Source organism: Cavia porcellus, unplaced genomic scaffold, assembly GCF_034190915.1.
Source record: "Cavia porcellus strain 051 isolate PalLab524CR breed Dunkin Hartley unplaced genomic scaffold, mCavPor4.1 scaffold_49, whole genome shotgun sequence".
NCBI classification, from domain to species: domain Eukaryota; kingdom Metazoa; phylum Chordata; class Mammalia; order Rodentia; family Caviidae; genus Cavia; species Cavia porcellus.
This window is the reverse complement of record NW_026947532.1, coordinates 2,302,586-2,321,019: the sequence shown is the minus strand read 5'-3', so window position 1 is coordinate 2,321,019 and position 18,434 is coordinate 2,302,586. Positions and strand designations below refer to the sequence as shown.

Genomic DNA, 18,434 nt, shown 5'->3' with positions numbered 1-18,434 from the left:
CCTGGCCACCTGGTGATTTGGTGACCCCATGGAGGCTCTCACTCACCTTCGCTGGCCACTCCCTTTCCTGCTTACTCCTGGGGTCCCCAACCCACACAGCTGCACCTGGGACTCCAAGCTTCTGTGGGCCTGAGAACACTGGCATCCCCAGAAGGGCAGGTGTGCCCCACGCAGGAGTCTCCCTGGGACCCAGCCACAGACCTCACTCACTGAGACCCCCAGGCTGTGTCAGACACCCCCCCCCCAGGCCTGGGAGGTCCGTTCTCCTCCCCTTTGCAACCAGTGTGCCCACGCACCCTCCAAACCCCACTGCACCCCACCCTGCCTGATGCCCATTTCACTCAGACTGAAAACCCAGCAGGCTGGAGACCCTGCTCTGCCCATTAAGAGCCCTCCCACCCCCGCCACCCTGGGAGGTGACCCTGTGCCGGTCCGAGGCTGGCTGGCTTAGATCTGTCCCCTCCAGACCCTGGGATGTTGGTCCTGATCTGTTGCCTTCCTTCTGTGCTGCTGGCATCCCCCACCCTACCCTGCGGCTACTCTGCCATCCCCGGATGACAGTGGTCACTGTGGGAAAGCGTCCCAGTCTTCTGCCATCCTGGAAAACACAGGGCGGCGAGCAAGGGGGCATCGGCCCACAGAGCAGCACGGGGATGCTGCTCGGAGGAGGGGACCTACACTCTCGGTTGTCCAAACAGCCATCGAACCTCATCCCTGATGTGTTCTCAGATCAACCTTGCAAACCCTTCGTGTTGGGATCTATTTCTGCTTCTCTGTTCTGCTTGGCTGCTCCGACTAATTCACAGCTCGAAATTGCTTCCCGCTCCTGGCCCGGGTGCAGGCGGATGCCGCCGCCTGCACTAGCGGCCGGGGCGCTGAGGCTCCTAAGCTCAGGCTGCTGGGCTTCCCTCCCTTTAGAGAGGAGAATGGGCATCAGAAGAGTCCAGTCTCTGTCCTGTGGGCTCGTGGCTCACTCCGCCAGGTCACTGTGCAGCCCCTGTTGTAAAGGGACTGTCCGGGGAGAGCAGGAGCCAGAACTGCCCCCGTGAAGTGCTGGAAATAGTTAAATTGGAATAAAGGTTCTAGAAACCAAGCCCTGGCCATGGCTGAACTTAGATCTGTGTTGGGAGATATGTTCCCATGCTCACCATTGTGCACCATTGTGCATTCATTCAATAAACACTGATGGTTTTGATTGCCTCCGTCCAACAACACTCAACGGAAAATTCCAGACAGAAAAAGTTCATCCATTTTAAGTCCCTTGTTCTTCTGAGAATGACGGATCTCATGCCAAGCCAATGCACCCCACCTGGGATGAGAATGACCCCAAGGTCCAGCTGTCCAAGGCACCTGCATGTGTAAGCATCTTAAGGACGGCTCTGAGCAGCAAGAAGCACTAAACCAACCCCAGAAATCAAGAATATTCACCTCAGGGAGAAGCCCAACCTGTCTGTGTAAATGACCGGGAACATCTGGGAGTGGAATTTCCAAGAACAGCATCAAACACAGACTCCTCGAGAGAAGGGTCCAGAAATAAACCCAAGGACACGAAATTCAGCAGGGAAGGGCGGCCCATGGAATCCACAGCCGCAGGGCAGCTGGACGGCCTTTGGAAAAGATGAAGCCAGAAGGGGCAGTGCCAGCACCAGGAGGACACTCAGAAGTCTCAGAAGAAAACCCGAGCGAATCCCTTAGAAGCCCGAGCAGGAAGACTGGGCCCATGCGGCTCAGAAGCAAAGGCGGGAAATGAATAGCTGATCATTTTGACTACAGTTGAATAAGAAGTGAAAAAAAGCCACCATCACGGAAATTAAGAGATAAATGTCCATTTGGGCAGCACCTTCAGGGTACAGCGTAGAGTCACAGAGCCTCACTCTGTACACAGAAAGGGCTCCTGAAGACGGAGACAGGAGAACAGAAAGGGAACAGAAGGAAAAACGGACAGAGGACACCAAGTGCTAGACACAGTGTTCACAGTGAACACTGCCACCTAAATGGCCCACTGCACAGCTGTGGCTGTCCCAAAGGACCGGCCTCCGTCTCTGCCCGACGTCCCAGGGCCCAGGGACAGCCTCTTGCAGCTGGAGACTGATTCTGGCCCCCTGGGTAGGAAGGAGAGCCACCCTGCCACCCCCTCCATGACAAATTCTGACTCTGAGGCTCAGAGGAAGCTCATGGGCAGCTCTGTAGATGCTGGGGTCGCTGTCCCAAGCTCCCTTGAGGGGAAAGAACCCTGCGGAACCGAGCCAGGTCCAGGATCAAGCTGCAGACAGAACCGCCTCTGTCTCATGCTGTGAGCTCAGACTACCCCCAGGAACTGCTGGCTTTTGATTCCAGGCCAAACTTTTAATAAAGAAAATTCACCCGCAGATGTTCCCACCATCCGCCAATACAGTCCATTATTGGAATCTGGGAGATTTAGTGGCCGGTGGTTGTTTTATTTGCTTTCTGGATGGAACCATTTTTCTTGCGTAATCCCTTGGAAGAATATTTTCCCTAGCAAATACTTAGTCTGAGACAGCAAATCTATGCTGGACCTACTGGGCTGTTATCTTGGACTGGTAGGAAAGGTTACAGTCCGCTCCAGTGTTACTATGTTGTTAGGGGGAAGTGACACGGAAATCAGCCCATAATTACTGCCATCACCGCACTGTCTCCCAGAGGTGCATGCACAGGGTTTCGTCACAGAAGCATGGCAGGCGTGGCCAGCTGTTACGGCTTTATTAAAACCCCGGCTTTCCTATTAATAACCAGCTCCTCTGCCCCAGGGGGATTAAATATTCTGTCTTTCTCCAAAACCGTTTGTAGACATGAAAGGAAAGAGACTGTGTCCCACTTCTGAAACTTTTAATTGCAGGCTGGTCCCGCGGTGGGGCGTGAGGTTGGCTTGCTGGGGAGCCATTCAGCTAATGAGGCTGTAATTAAGGATTAGCTCCCCACCCCTCCCGCCTCTCTTCTCAACTCCCTGCAGTGGAGGCTCCAACTTTTCAGAAAAACCTGAGAGCAAGGAAGGATTGGTTAGGGCTTGGATTTGGAGAGGAGCCTAGTTTGGAAGCAAGCTTTGTCCCCATGCTAAAGAGGATTCTGTGTGCAGGGAAGAGGCCAGGGAAGGACAGCCAGACTCTGGGGACTTCGAAGGAGCACAGCAGAGGACAGACTGGGCAGGCTGAGAAAGGCCACTGCCCACTGCAGTGAAAGTCTAGGCTAGTGATGGCAGACCATTCAGAGCTTTCAAGGATCATCACTAACACCAAGCAGCAGGTGCCATAACTTAATCACTGCTAGTCTAGACCGTTCATAGCCAGCAGCATCACCAGTCCACCCAGCCCACGCAGAGGAAACTGAGGACCAGACCGTAGTCCCTTGAGTGGTCAGTGGCCATACAGACTGTGCATGAGGCCCTGCCCATCCACAGTTCCCAGCAAACCTCCAAGGGCTTCTGGGACCTCCCCATTCCCCACCCAGTGTTTCAGGGCTACCTTCACCTTGCCCATCACCCATGTGTTCCCAGCTACTGCCCAGATCACCTGTGGTGGCCAGAGCAGACATAGCACCCAGATACACACAGCTGCATCCTGCTCCAGCATCCACTGGGCACAGGGCTGGTATCGTAGTCCTTACATTCCACAGTGGACCTACAGGCAGCTCTGTCCACTACACCCTGAACCCCATGCCACCCATAAGCCCCAACCAAATTCCCATCATGCTGAGGCAAGGGGCATCACCTTGTGGGTGGAGGGACCATGGCACCCGGGGCATTCCGGAAAGTCCTGTCCCTCAAGGGCATTGCCCACAGGCTGGCTCCCTGGCATTGCCGAGACCCTTGTCTCAGGACCAGAGAAGAGGGCCAGCCTCTCAGGGGTGACTGTCCAGAGGCTGAGTCAGCCTTCCTGGCACTCTCGGGCTCTTTGCTGGGGTCACCGCTCCCCAGGTTTCTCCTAGTTATGCCTTTGGAGCAGGAGAAGGGAGTATGGATCTCCAGGTGCAGCCCCCTGTTGGCACCTTGGATTTCGTAAGGGGAGGCAGCCCCAACTGACCACCAGGTTCCAACTGTGGGAGTGGGGGAAGTGGGGGACACATCACGATCCTCTTACCCAAACCTTCTGTCCCCTCCTGGAAGGGCCACTCACATTTGGACCACAGCCGCAAGGACCCAGGGGTCCCTGTCCCCTCGAAAGCCCCCAGAAATGACAAGAGAAGCACAAACATCTCCTAATATTTTTATTGTTCCTTAGATAACTGGATAGTACAAAGTTTCCCTCTCTGGACCTAAAAAGTGAGCCTTCTGTGGCTTTCCTTCCCACCGGAAACCGGGGTTTCCCAGACAAGCCCTTTGCACCTGCAGTTATATCATCCAGGTAATCGAACAAGAAGAGAAGAATTCCTTGGATTATTAGCAACACGAACTTGACTAGGTCTCTATAAGGGTGAACACTGATTTCTTTTTAGAAACAAGAACCATCCACTTATCAATCCAAACTACGTACGGCATCGCATTAACATCCACCGCATACACTAAACGCACAAAAGTTACCACCTCAAGGAAAGAACAACAGACACTGCACGATAGATCTACGGGGTACGCGAGTCCAAACAGTGTGGGTTCAGCAAGTGCAGGACACACGCCCCCCATTGCTTCAGGAAGTACTAAACACGGGTCCATGAGCTACTGGCAGCCTCGACACAGTTAATCTAAGAGACAACAATACGGTCAGGAAACGCAGCTTCAACGAATGTGAGCTCCCCCTGCCTCCTCAGAGGCTGCCCGGGGTGGTGGGGCTGGGGGTTCCCATGGCAGAGTCAGGAGCGTCACGCCTATCAGCGCTGCCCGCGACTCAGGGAATGTCCATGCGATCCGAAGAGTAGGCTGCTCTTGGGCGGGAGCGGCCAACAGTCATTGCCTTGCTGCTGGAGAGGAACTGGAGTAGGGGTGGGGGTAGATGGGGGTGCTGGGCTGCAGTTCCAGCTGCAAATGTGGGGGGGGGTTCTTCCGAAATCTGTCGCCCACCAGCCGAGTGGGAGGAACACGGAGGCGTCAGAATCGTTGCTGATGATTTGTTATTTATTTTTTTCAAAATTAGTATCGTTAGTCTTCTTAGTATCATTTTGGCAGCTGCTTCTCAGGGAGGGGCGGGGCCCTCAGAGGCGAGGACTTGGACCCTCGGCTTCGGGGCGCTAGAGCTACAACTCGTCAGAGCGGATGACGTGGAAGAGGGTGACGTTGTAGAGGGTCTGGTGGCCGTTGTTCCAGGCATACAGCGCGCGGTCCTTGGGGTTGTAGTCCAACATGGAGATGTGGGAGTATTTGTTCTGGAAAGGGATGTCGATGTACTCGTAGGTAGAGGCGTTCGTCTGATAGGCATAGTGGACCTTGGTGCCCCCCGAGTAGCCGTTGGTGACGTACAGGGTCCCGCAGATGATGAAGGCCTCGCCGGCGCTGCGCTTGGGGTAGCTGGTGTTCCATGTCTGCAGGATCTGCAGGGACACAGGGTCCAGCTTGCTGATGACGATGTTGCCGGCATTCTGGTTGGTGGCGTAGACGGCCCAGAGCCCGTTCTCGTCCACCATGAGGTCGATGTCCGAGTGGCCGCCCCAAGCATAGTGGTACATGTTGTTGTAGCCGGCGTAGTCCAGGCTGCGCGTCTTGAGGATGGCCTCGGTCCGCAGGTCGAACCTGATGATGATGTGGCTCTGGAACTTGTTGAAGTAGATGGAGCCATTGTAGACCACCTGCCCAGTGCCCGACCAGGGGTGCGGGAGGCGGTGCGATGTGAAGTTGTCCGTGTTCATGAAGTCCGCCATGGACTTGTACTCGCGCACAAAGCGGTTGTTGTGGTAGCCGTCCATGTACCAGACCTGCGGGAGACAAGAGACTTGGTCAGTGCTCCCAGGGGGCTGGTGGGGATCCTGGGGTGGGGGAGACCGCACCCTCCCACCTGGAGTTTGCAAGGGCCAGCCTTGGCAACGTACACTTGTAATTCCGCACTGGGAAGGCTGAGGCAGGAGGAAGCCTGCGAGCTGAAGGCCAGTCTGAGCTACATAGTAAGATTAAGCCAGCCTGAACCAAAGGGCAAGACCCTGTCTCAAGAAAACAAAGAGCAAAATAAAAGAAATATAAACAAAAAGACTAGGGTGTGTCCTGTCCTTCCTCCAGAGAAAGGCTCCTGCAGGATGAGGAAGGACACCAGGCAGGGCGGCGTGGAGCTGCACAGCTTGGGCCCTGCTGCTTCATGGCACACACAGGCTGCAGCGGCCCCATGCAACATACAGCCACCACAGCAGGGTGTGGCCCTGAGCACCTCATGGGACTCAGACTGAGCCCTGTGCCCAGACCTCTCAGACTGTGAGACTGTGGCCGCACCTGCTAGCTCCCTGCCCTGTCCACAGCCGAACCCTGCCCAGCTCACCATATCTCCATACCAGTGGGCACAGAAAGGGCTCAGCTGCATGTCTTGAGCAAGGACAGATGCTCAGAGCCCTGGCAACTCTTGCCTGTGTGACAATGGGCTCTCAAGGTCACTGAGGTGGGCCAGTTCCCAAATGCCAACAAGACGCCGTGCACTAGACTTTTCCACCACACTAGGCCCTGCGCAGTGCCCACTGAATCTTGGCATTGCCGGGTGGCAGAGCCTCATTCGTTTAGCTCAGAAAGAGCACTGACGTCATTGCTCAGGGTCACACCTAATCTGAGAAAAGTGCTTCTCCCAGTAGAATGGAGGCTCTGCGGCACACAGCCCCGGCTGTGGAAATGCACCCCACCAAACCTGGAAGCGGCCCTGCTTTGGGCTACTGGGGAAGACGGTGTGACTGCTTAGACGCCAGCTGCCTCGGGACTGTCTAGACTCTGAACAAAGCCCTTTAGCCGTTTCCACCAGTGCGGGAGCAGATGAGGATCCGCCAGGCTAATGCCACCGCCTGGGCATCTGCCTGCAGTGACAGCCGCTTTATCCATCAGGAACTGCAGGGGGATCAGGGATGCGGGTGCCTTCAGACTTGGCCCAACACATGTGTTAGAGGTTTTTAAAAAATCTAAACCTTGTTCTGTGACATCCATTCCTGTGCTCTCAGGCAGATGTTCTTTCTGTTTTTAATGAGAGCTTTTTTAAAAAATTTTAAACTGAGGCTCATGTGAGAGGCTATTAGTACCCTTCACCTCCCACAGAAGGGGCCTTCATGATGTGGGTCATGGATTAGAGTTGGGAAGGGCAGAGCAGGCACCAGGGCCACGTGCAAAAACCCCTTGGTCACACATCCTAAAAGCGGCCCCCTTCACCCCTCCTAGGACAAGGAGCTCACTGCTTCTGCCTGGCTTAGCTCTTATGGGGCTCCCGGAGCCCCCCTCACCCAAGCCACCACTCCTCATCTCTGCAGGGAGGACCCTTCTGTGGATATTCTCACACCAGCCTCCCTGTGCCAACAGACAGCCAGTGACACATTTCTGGATCCCTGGAGTCCAGCGCCCATGACATCAGTATTTATTCAATCACCGGTGATTTTCCAGTGGCCTTTTCTCCTATCTGCTAGTAAATCAGACTCAAATGCAGTTTGGGGAGGGAGGGACAGTCACAGTGGCTCTGGGGGGACCTATGAGGGCTGCCAGTATCCACGTGTAAGTGTGGCCACCATGGTGTCCCATGGTGTCACCTATCAGGAGCTGCTCTGTGCAGAACAGAGCCACTGAGGCAGAGCCCAAGGGGCCAGGAGCCACTCTCTGTGCTGGGCAAGGCCCCACCTACCTCCCCCACCCTGATCTTCCCAGGGTCCGATTAAATCCATCAACATTGCTATATCTGTCTCCAAGAAAGGGGTCCCCAAGACAGCACTGGGCTTCCGGTGCTTTCTGGAAGGACCCACAGTTCTTCCTAAACAGCTTCAAAGCTGCCCAGCTCCAGGCCCCAGGCAGAGCCTGGGCACCAGGAACCTTTATTTGGGGTGGTAGAGGTGCTGGCTGCCAGATTCCCCTTTTGCCCTCAGGCCACCCCGTGTACCCACATTGCTGGTTCTGCCCCATTTGCAGACTAGAACACTGAGGCCAGAAAGCTTCAGCAACTCCACTGAGGACAGAGCCAGGGCTGACTCCAAACCTGGGCCTGAAATCCCTGCCCTGGCCAGAGGACAGGAACCCTGTATGGAGAGTCTTAATCATCATGGTTGGCCAAGGCAAGCAAAGGTCTGGGAAGCTCCTAGCCATACTGCAATGCCCAGGATGCCCAACGACAGAGATGACAGGTCCTAAATGTCAGAAGTTAGAGCCGAGAAGCCAGGTGCTGTCTCTGTTGTGACCTCTCTTGGTTCACCCATCCCTTCTGCTCATTGTTCCCATTGCTCTAGAAGACAAAGCCCTGGTCCCCATGTCACAGGCCAAGGCTGGCACATGTGCCTAGCATTAGCCAGCCTGAAACAGGCCAGCAGCCCCAGCCTGGTGTTGGGGGGCCAAGGGAAGCTCTGTCACAACCCTCACTGAGAGGACTGAGAACCCATTCCCAGGGTGGGCTGCAGAGGGCACCTCGGGCCCCGGCAGCTTTGAGGGAAGTCTGCATATGCCCAGCCCCATGGAGGGGTCACCCTGGCCATGCAGTGCTCAGCCTTGAGGTCACCCCGAGACACCAGGAACAGAAGGCTGTGACCCCTCCATGATAACACAGGGCACAGGGCAGGGTCTCCGAAACCACTGCTTCTGGGTTCCCAGCTCAGGGACCCAGTGAGCAGGGTGCTTCTGTTCGGGTTCACCTGCCCTGTTAGCACTGGCCACCCCTTACAAGGTGCACCAAGCTGTCAGCCACTGTGCACAGCCACCACGGCCTCCCTGAGCTGTGACACCATGCTCCTTAAAAAAGGTCCTTTCTACCAAATTCCAAAGGCCTCTCTCACGCTACCCCACAAAGTGGGGCCACCCAGGCAGGGATGGGGGAACAATAGTGACTCTGCAGCCACCCCTCCCAGACCCCAGTGCCCATAGCCTCTTCCAAGCTTCTCTGCACCCCCTTCTGTCTCCCTGCAGACAGTTAAGGATGCCTCCAGGTTGCAGAGCAGGTGAGGGTGGCAGGGACTCCCTTATGATACCTCTGATGCCATCAACAGCCCTGCACCTTCCCCCAGCAGAGACAGGAGCACCAGGTTCCCTAAGGGCAGCTGGGATCTCTGAACCCCAGTGTCCAGTGGCCACAGCCACAGGCCCACAGCACAAGCTGACTGGCCCGAGACGGACGCCTTTGAGTCCATCCCTCTGAATTGTCCGCAGCCTCGGGCTCCTGGCGTCTATCTCCTGCTGAACCCGAGCCCCTGCCCAGACTCCTCCTCCATCATCAGCATCAGCTGAGCCCCAGATGCCACTCTCAGAGACCAGACGCCCAACGCCCGCTTCCCCTGGGAAGAAACTGGGTCTCCCTGCTGCGATGCAGCTCCATATGGTCACTGTTAGTGGTGTTTAGTGACAGTGCTGGTTTTCCTGACTGTCCTATTTTCATTGGCTGTTCTTCCGGCTGGGACAAAACAACAAGCAGGCCTCGCCCCGGACTCTGGGGAACCCCAGAGGGGGCCGCGCAGGGGCTGCATGGCGGTGCTATTTAAAGGGCTGCCTAGTGACTCGGGCCTGGTTTGCTCTTCCCTGTGGCCTGGCAAGCAGCTGTCACACATCCCCCTGTTGGGACCGATAATGCTGAGAGGCCAGCACTAGGAAGGAAATGCCGAGGACAGGAGGGGGTATGGGGCCATGGGGAAGGGCAGGGCGGGGGAGGTGGGCCCAGGAAGGAGCTTAGGAGCTTAGGATGGTGCTGTGTGGCCCTGGCGGCCTCTGCCCAACCCAGAGCACCCTTGATCCTTCCCCTTTGGGTGTCACCTCCCTACAGAGGACCCAGATGGTCTGGCAGCGTCACACCGGGCAAGGACGCTGATGCTGACAGAGACGATAGTGCTTTCACCCTTATTCCTCCCCCTTGGGAACGTGAGCCTCCTGGGCTGGCATAAGGGCCGCACAGGCCCCCTTTCTAATGCCCAAGTGCGCTGGTGGAAGCAGACCAGCAAGAGGGCAGCGGGCTCGGGCGGGACCCATGGTCAGGGTCAGGATCTGGGTCCCTGGAGCCCATGTGGTCCCTCTGCACTGAGCGGGCACACAGCTGGTGCTTAATAAATGGGTGGAGGCAGGACAGGTGGGAGGGTGTCCCAAGCTCCCCCATGCTAACAGCTCAGCACACAGGCAGCTGGGCATCGCCTGCAGGGTGGCCCGGGACAGCCTTGCTGGGGCAGGCAGAACAGCAGTTCTCCCTGCCCACCCTGCCATGCACCTGGGCACCCTGCCCTGATGCCAACATCCCATTGCCTGCTCTCTTTTTTGGCCCATTATTGGTCTCTTGCACGTTACTGGTCTCCTGTGTGTCTGTGATCAAAACTGGATGAGAGATTGGAAAACACCAAAACAAAACACTGCTGGTCCAGATCAATGGCAGGACCAGGCGACACGCCACTTAGCAAGCTGGGAGATGAAGGCCACCATACAGAATGCACAGCCTGGAGTGGCTGGAGAAGGCCCAGGATGGTGCCCCAGATCACCTCCCAGCCCAGTGTGCACCCTCCCTGCCACCTCCCAAGCTTCCCTTTCTCCCGTAGGTCCTTTGGCTGGCACCATGTCTGCCAGCTCCTCTCTCCTGAAGGGCACAAGAGTCACAGAGCGGAAAATGAATGTGTAATTCTCCGCAGCACCCACAGGCAGCTCAGCAGCTCTGTGGACTGACACCCGCGCTGCGCCGTGCAAACAGCTCAGCTTCGGGCTCTGGCTCCTGGTTTGACCAGCGTCCTCCAGGACAAGGGAATGGAGACCAACAGGGCCAAGAGGCCCATTTGCAGGGCTGGACACAACCAGATGTCCAGACGTGGGCCCCTCTCGGCAGGAAGGTATCTAACCCCTGGTCTCGGGTCCCAGCTGAAGCCCATACAGGTCAGCAGTAGGCCCCGGCTCTGTGGGTAAAGCCACAGGTGGATGGGACACAGGTCCCTGGAGGGCATTGGGAGCCTCAATCTGAGTGTCAGTGCCCACCAGAGACTTGTGTTCAGTGATGCCAAGGGCCAGCCTCCCCAGGATTTGGGCAGGACCCCTGTATGCAGGCAGTGAGGATGCCATCTTCATCAGCCCAGGAAGAACGACATTCCCAAGCCTGGGGTGCACACAGGTGCTTGGGGACACACTGAGGGTGGCTGCAATTGCACGTGGAGTACCGGGATGTCAAGTGCTTGGAACAGTGCCAGGCACATAGGCCATGCTTTCTAAGCACCAGCTACAATGTTTGGTTTTTGTTCCCATTTTATCATCATTTTCATCCACACCTGCACAAGAGGGTGTTCCTAGCCCAGCTCCAAAGGAGGTGGGCTTTCCAGGTGTGATGCAAACGGAAAAGGCCAGGGAAACAGCCAGTGACCTGCTTAGAAAACTTCCAAGCACCGCACAGCGACCTTCAGAAAATGGAATGAAACAACCTTTCCCTGCCCCAATGCCAAACCCTCCTGTACACACCCTGCCAGCCGTCAGGAGCTCGCCAGCAGGGTCTGGGTGCACTGCCTGACGGTGTATGAGGCCACACGGTAAGGACCCTGCCCTCTGGAGAATGACAGATAGACACAGGAGTATCAGGCACCCTGAATGCCTGTGTCACCTCCCGCAGAGAGGAGAGCGCCCCTCCCCCCTCCTGTCCCGAAGACCAGAGGCCCCAGAAAAGGGGACTCAGCCAGCCTTGTACATTACTGATTCTCTACTGAAGCTGCAGGATCTGGTGTTCTAAAGCTCCCTCCTCTTGGCCCGGAGGAGTGGAATGGGGTCCAGGAAGATGCCAGGCTTCTCCACCCTCAGCAGCCGCCCTCACTCTGGTTCCCAAAGGGCTCCAGCCACAACCCAGCCCCAGGCAACAGGACCAGAGAGCCTTGGTGGGGGCAGGGTGTCCTTTTTGGATGTTTGCCCCTGGGGAAAAGGCCTAGGAAAAAAGAACTCAGGCCTTTTCCCGAAATCAAAAAGGAACATGGGCTTCTATCAGTCATGAAAGGAATGGCAAATGAAATACAAATGAGATGTCATTAAAACAAGAAAGGCCTAATGGATTCCTCTGTGCAGCAGAGGCAGAGATGAGCGGAGGCTTTCCTGGGACAGAGGACTCAGCACCAGCCCAGCCCAGCCCAGCCCAGCCCAGCCCAGCCTAGCCCAGCACCAGGCATCCAGGAGGGGCTTTGAAGGAGCCCCTGCAGCCTGGGACCCCAGTGAAGGACCTGAGCTTTGCTCTCCAAGAAGACCCTGAGCTCTCCGGGTCCCAGCCCACGTGGGGATCACGCTGATGCTACTGTGAGTGTCAGAGACCAGTCCTGCCCATGAGAACACCTCCATCCAAGTGGTCCCCAAAAGGATAAAGGGACACTTACCCTGTTGTCACCTTCTGGGGCCAGAGGGTCTGTCATCCAGGACCCGAACCTTGAGCCAGAAGTCTTGATGGTCACTGGGTCACTTATGCCCGTCAACTTGCCACAGGCTGGAACAGAGCACACGGGGGTCAGGACGGGGTGGAGGGAGGCCGTGACCCACCAGCCGCCCCACCAGAAGCCCCCATTGCCCCAGGTCTGCTGAGCGGCTGCTCCTGCCCTGTTTCTATCAGTCCTCACTGCAGAGCACCAGAGGCTGTGACGGGAAGCAGGAAGGAGCCAGGAGCGCCACACCCTGCAGGTCTAGGGACTGCTCGGGATGGGGCATGGCACCTCCAGGAAGAGCCAGCCTCGCACAGTTTTTCCTCTGGGCAGCGAGAACAGCAGCAGCCGGCCTCATACAGCTGCTACGGATACCTGGCAGGGCTCCCTAGACCTCCAGGCTGCGATCTTTCTGCTCCAGCCTCCAGAGGAGCTAGGATTACAGAGATGCACAGGCACCACTCGGGCTAAGGCCTAGGTTCTGAGCATGAGACTTGGGGTCTTGGACAGGAGCGAGGTAGCCCTCATGCCTCATAGGCAGCAGCAGCTAGAGACAGCAAGGGATGTGCCCAGGGCCACCCTGTCATTCAGGCAGAGCCAAGGCCAGGCCCAGCTCTCCTTACCCAACCTGCTGCCTCCTGCGGCAGTGCCACCCCAGGCCCTGGCAGCCACACGGCTGTTCCAAAGCCACTCATCCTGGGGCATGCATCTTAAGGGGCAAGGCATTCCAAGGACGGTGCTGGACGGCTGTCTGTGTGGACGCCCTCAAAGCTGCCTCTCCTCTTGCCCTCCAGGGCCCCCGTGTTAGCATATGTACACAGGCATCCGCAAAGTTCAGAGGAGATCCAGGGCTTATAGAAGATTGTCAGCGACTTAACCGGAGACCAGGGGAAGCCAGAATAATCCCCCACGTGAGAGGCCAAGTCCAGCCCTGGAGGGCACTGTCACCACCTTGCTGCCCAGGGCACCTCCCTCTCTGGTGCATCCTAAAACTAAGTGTGGTGACCATGTCCACTGCAGCATCCGCCAAGATAGGAAGATGAAAGGCAGAGCCCTGGCCCCCACTTTGGAAGGAGGGGACCTCTCTGGCAGCAGGGGGCCTGGCCAGATAAAGAGCCGCCATGAGCAGAAAAAAGCTGGACTCTGCCGAGTCCCACCAGAGTCATGGGCCAGAGTCCTGGGCCAGCATTGTGACCCAGCCTGCAAGAAAGGCCACCACCACCCCTGGCCCCGCCGGCCTTGCTCCCCATCCCTCCCCCTTTCCCCATTTCCTTCACAACTCTGGACGTCACAGAAGCCTGCTGGGCTCTGCTCACACAGCCCTGCTTTGGCTGAGTCCCGGGAAGGAGACCCAGAGAAGGGGCCAAGATGCTGGCCATGCTGACCAGTTCTGCAGGCACTGGAAGGACAAACCACAGTGTGGCCTGGAAATCTCTCGGGAGAGTCCTTTTCCATGAGAGCCTAGGCCAGCTTCTTACCCAACATGCTGCTCTGGGATTTGGGGTGGGCAGGGCCGGGGGAAGTGGGGCCCAGCTGGATGCCACCTCGTGGCTGGTCCTTTCTCCCTTTGCTCCTGCTGACCCCAGAGTTACTGGGCTGCTGGGGGACCTGAGAGGCAGGATGGACAGCAGCTTGCTCTTAATAAGAAAGTGACTGGGAGAAGCCAAAAGGGTCCCAGCCAGCCCTGTCCCCAGCCCCTCCCCGGGCCCACTGCCGGCATTCACTCAGACAAAGCCAGGGTCCCTGTGACTGTCTTGTGGGAGGAGGAAGAGGAGGAAGCGATCGCTCATCCCTGATCCAGGGATGTGGTTTTGAAGTCCAAAGAAGCCACTGCACAGAGGGTGACAGGGCTGGCAGCCCTGGGTGACAGCACCTTGTGGGTCACCCTGCTCAGTGCTGCAGTGTCTTCCCAGACTGGATTCACACTCGAGCCGTGTCCCAGAGTGACTGAGACCTCCCAGGCTAAAAGCCCACCCAAAGGGGCCCAGACCACTGTGGAGGTTGCAGGTGGACCCCCACTTCAGCTCAGAGGCCGTGTGCTGGCCTGGCCCTTTCTGCCTCTGCACACTTGTCCCTCCCCTCCCTTCCTGCCCTCTCTTTCTCTCATCCTGAATTCACCGAGCAGGCCATTGGGGACCTCAGTTGGCACTGCACACTTCCTGGGGGACACAAAGGCCTGAGTCTCCCTCCCCTGTCCCCAAGAAGAGTGGGTGAGTGACACATTCTCAGCACACCTGTACTGCCTCCCTGTCTGGCCCAGCAAGGGACAGTGGGGATGAGCAAGGGTCCTGTGGCCATTCACCCTCTGCACCAAGGAACAGGCAGAGACCTGGGACCTTTCTGAGGGCGGGGGGCCTAGAAAGAGGCAGAGCCAGAGCAGCCACATGGCACAAGCCCTGCTGTGCCGCCCTAAGCGCAAGATGAGCACACAGAGAGGGGGCTTCATGCTCAGCATGGTCAGGGTGGCGGCAGCCTCCATGACAGCTACCGTTGCCTGCCCACTTGGACCTCCCAGGCTGTGTGGGCACCAGGGCTTCCTCCTTGGTGCCCTCTTGTACATGCATGCTTGGCCATGATGCCAGCTGCCAACCCCAGCCATGTGCACCACGCTTTGAGCTGCTGGCCTCAGGCACAGCTCCTGGGCCTGTGGGGCTGGAGGCTACCCGCCTCCTCAACTCAAGGAGTTATTTTTGGTTCTCCGTCCAGACTGGATCTGCCAAGACCTCAGGAACTGACAGGATTTTAAAAAGCCCTCGGCAGAGCCTCACCAGAGTCTTGGCACACCCAGCCCAGCAAAGTGTCCCGATCCAGTCATTCGGGCTCAAGCAGGCAGAGAGAGAGGGAGGAGGAGGAAGGAAAGGAGAAGAGAGGAGGAGAGGTGGGAGGGGAGGGGAGAGGAGGGAGGGGAGAGGAGAGGAAAAGGGAGGAGAGGAAAGAGGAGATAGGGGAGGGGAGGGGAGGAGAGAGAAGAGAGGAGGGGAGAGGAAGGAAGGAGAGAAAAAAGAGGGGAGGGGAGGGGAGAGAAGAGGGATGGGGAAGGAGAGGGCAGAGGAGAGGAGAGGGGAGGGGAGGAGGGAAGAGGAGGAGGGGAGGGGAGGAAGGGAGGGGAAAGGCGGGGAAAGGAGAGGAGAGGAGAGGAGGGGAGAGGAGAGGAGAGAAGGCGCAGGAAGTGGTCTGCAGGCCCCACTGCAGAGGCAGGGCAGAGACGACAGTGCCCGGCAGGACATTCTCAAAGGAGGGGTCCCCGGCCAGGCTGGAAGCACAGATGAACTGGAACCCAAACCCAAGCCCTGTGATGGAAGCGAGTATTGCTGTTCCCGGGAGGTCATTCCAGAGCAGCCCATGCCATCTCAGGAGACAGGGAGAAAGGCCACCGCCCACGGGGCTTAGGCCAGGCCACACGGCTCTCTGGGACGCCCCGGAGGGCAGCTGGGGGGACTGGCTGCCCCTCAGCGGTGGGTCCAGCCTCTATTCCCAGGTTTATCTCTGTAACCCTGGAACAGTTAGGTTGGGAGAAGTTTGCAGAGCTGGACAAACAAATGTCTGAAATGTGGTTGAAGTAAACAGGTCCCACAGAAGCCTCAGGCGCTGATCCAGAAGGTCACTGTGGGCCTCTCCCTTCCTGACCTGGCAGGAGTCTGCCGAGTACAGGCTGCCCTGACGACTTCCTGGAAGAACCTGGAGCCAGCCCAGGAGAGGTGTGTTCAGCTGGCTCTCGCCTCCCAGGGGCTCTTCTCAGGCCAAGGACCCTCTACTCCTGATCCTGGACTGAATGCCAAGCCTCCTGACCTCGCCTGCAGGCCCAGCCCCGCCCAGGGCCCCAAGAGGAAGGTGAGGGCCAGCCTCTGCCTGGCCACCCTTCCTGACCTCTGCAGAGCTAGGAACAAGAGAAGCCTTTCGACTGGCCCCCAGCAGAGAGTGCTAGCCCTGCACCAGGAACGACATCATGCCCTGACCACTGCTGACCTCCCCCAGGGAGAGGAGGCCCTACCTGCTCTCCTCTGGCTGGCAGGACTCCTTGGCGAGGGCCAGGCTTGGCTAACAGAAAACCCCTCCCCCTCCAAAGTAGAAAAAAGCTAAAGAAGCCAGCAGCAGGCATGCAAGGATGGTGTGACTGGGGGCAGACAGAGGACCCCCAGATCTGCAGGAGCAGAATGTCTCAGCCACACTGCTGGGCTTCTGTCCAGCAGCTGCTTCCTGACTCTGCGGTGCCCAGCAAGAATGGCCCAAGCTCTGACTCAGGGGCACCTGGAGGGCCACAGAGTGGCACTCCCTCTCCCTTCCCTGGGGCTACAGTGGAGCTCTGAGGAAGGGCTTCCCTTCCAGGGGCCAGGAGATACCAGGCTTAACCACCAGGCTAGCACTAAGAGGCTGGGATTCGAGCTTCTGGCTGCACCCTTGGGAAAAATACGAGATTCCATGGGGACCCAAGACTGGGGGGCAGAGGGATCATGGCCCTGGCATTGCTTGTTTCCATGCATGCTCTGGGTCAGGGGCTGTCCACAGCGAGGACAGCTCTAACCAGGACTTCTGAGGGCGGCAAGGACACTTGGCCCTTTGCTGTCCCAGAAAGGAAACCAAGACCCTGATCCCAGTGGGTCAAGGAGCCAACAGTCAGATTGGGGACCCACAGAGGCAGCAGGCACAGCAAGGGGACAAGAGGCGACCCTGCCAGCTACTGAGCTGCAGCTTCCTGCAAAGCTCCATCCACCCGGAGGGCCGGCAGGGAGTGTTAGCTCCACGGCACAGAAGCCACGTCCCTGGCCACTGCCACTCAAGGGACAGGCGTCAGGACAGGCTAGAGACAGCTGCCTGTTACAAAGCTAAAGCCACGACTAATTAGGCAGCCAAGGGACGTTGATTGGGTCCTTAAGTTACTGAGCTGGGAAGAGGAGGAGGAGAGGCAGCAGCTGCTAAGGCTGTCTAGATGTTTATTGTCAGCCAATCATCTGTCCTGTAATTTGATCATTTACCCACCTGCCCATCAGTCACCCAATCATCTATCATGTATCATCTATCCTTTATTTATCTGCCCACTTATCAACTCTATCAATTGCTTATCCACCCATTACCCACCCATCCATCCACTCATCAACCATCATCTCTGTCCATCCCTTAGCTACCCACCTACCTGCCTATCTACCTTCTCACTAACCCATCCTGTCACCAGATAGCACTCAGCTAGGGACATGAGTGACACCTGAAAATTCACCCATCCTGTCATCCCCCAGGGCCCAGGGACTCCTCCTGTATCTTCCTCCACAGATGAGGAGGCAGCTGAAACTGGAAAAGGTAAATGCCCAGGTGAGGCTGGCAGCTATCGAGTGGCACTTGGGAGTCTCTGTGCCACCTGAAAGGGCTGCCCCTGATGGACAGGGTGCTGGGTGCTAGAATCACAGAGCATGGGCCGCCAGCAGCCACTGTGCCTCAGGGTCTGTCCCCACACAAGTCTCTGGGCAGAGGCCTGACTGCCTTTTGCCTTCCCAGAGTGCAGTGCCACACAGCCATGGGGTGTGGTCTTTCTCTTTGCTCGAAATCAAAAGCCTGAACATAACCACATGAAGGACCCAAGACCCTGGTGCCATAAGGTGCACTCCCCCAGCTACTAAAATCTGGCCAGGATGGCTGGGAAGCCCAGTTCCCCTGCCCCCAGCCCTCAGATATCCAGTGTAGTACCTTTCCACCCCGCTGCCCTGGCCCTTGGATTGCAGGGCATGGAGGCCCCCTCTCACATCTCCAGGAATCTGTGGTCTGTTCACCAGTGTGGGGGCACCACTTGCAGAGGAAATGGTTAACAGCACGCACTGAAACACAGCTCTTATGCTAATTGGGAGTGCTGTGCAGGCCGGGAGAGAGGCCACACACAGCGGAGGAGTCAGCTGGGCCCACGATCATTCATGCACACATCCCTCAGGTCACTAATGCTCCAAACACTCTGCTGGCTCCTAGGATGTCATCATAGGAAGGGTTGTGGGGACCATCCGTCCCAGAGTCCT

The 18,434-nt window shown here is 57.4% G+C and overlaps 1 protein-coding gene across 2 annotated transcripts in view; it reads right to left on the bottom strand.

Annotated features, from left to right (window-relative positions):
* Positions 1–4,204: 4,204 nt before the first annotated feature.
* Olfm1 (olfactomedin 1) overlaps positions 4,205–18,434 on the bottom strand; it is a 34,511-nt gene continuing 20,281 nt past the window's right edge. For both annotated transcript variants that reach the window (XM_013153439.2, XM_003470888.5), the window contains exons 5-6: positions 12,400–12,506; positions 4,205–5,856 (exon numbers count right to left, since the gene is read on the bottom strand). In XM_013153439.2, the coding sequence (XP_013008893.2) occupies positions 5,182–5,856; positions 12,400–12,506 (782 nt within the window). In that variant the 3' untranslated portion in view covers positions 4,205–5,181. The remainder of the gene's footprint in view (positions 5,857–12,399; positions 12,507–18,434) is intronic.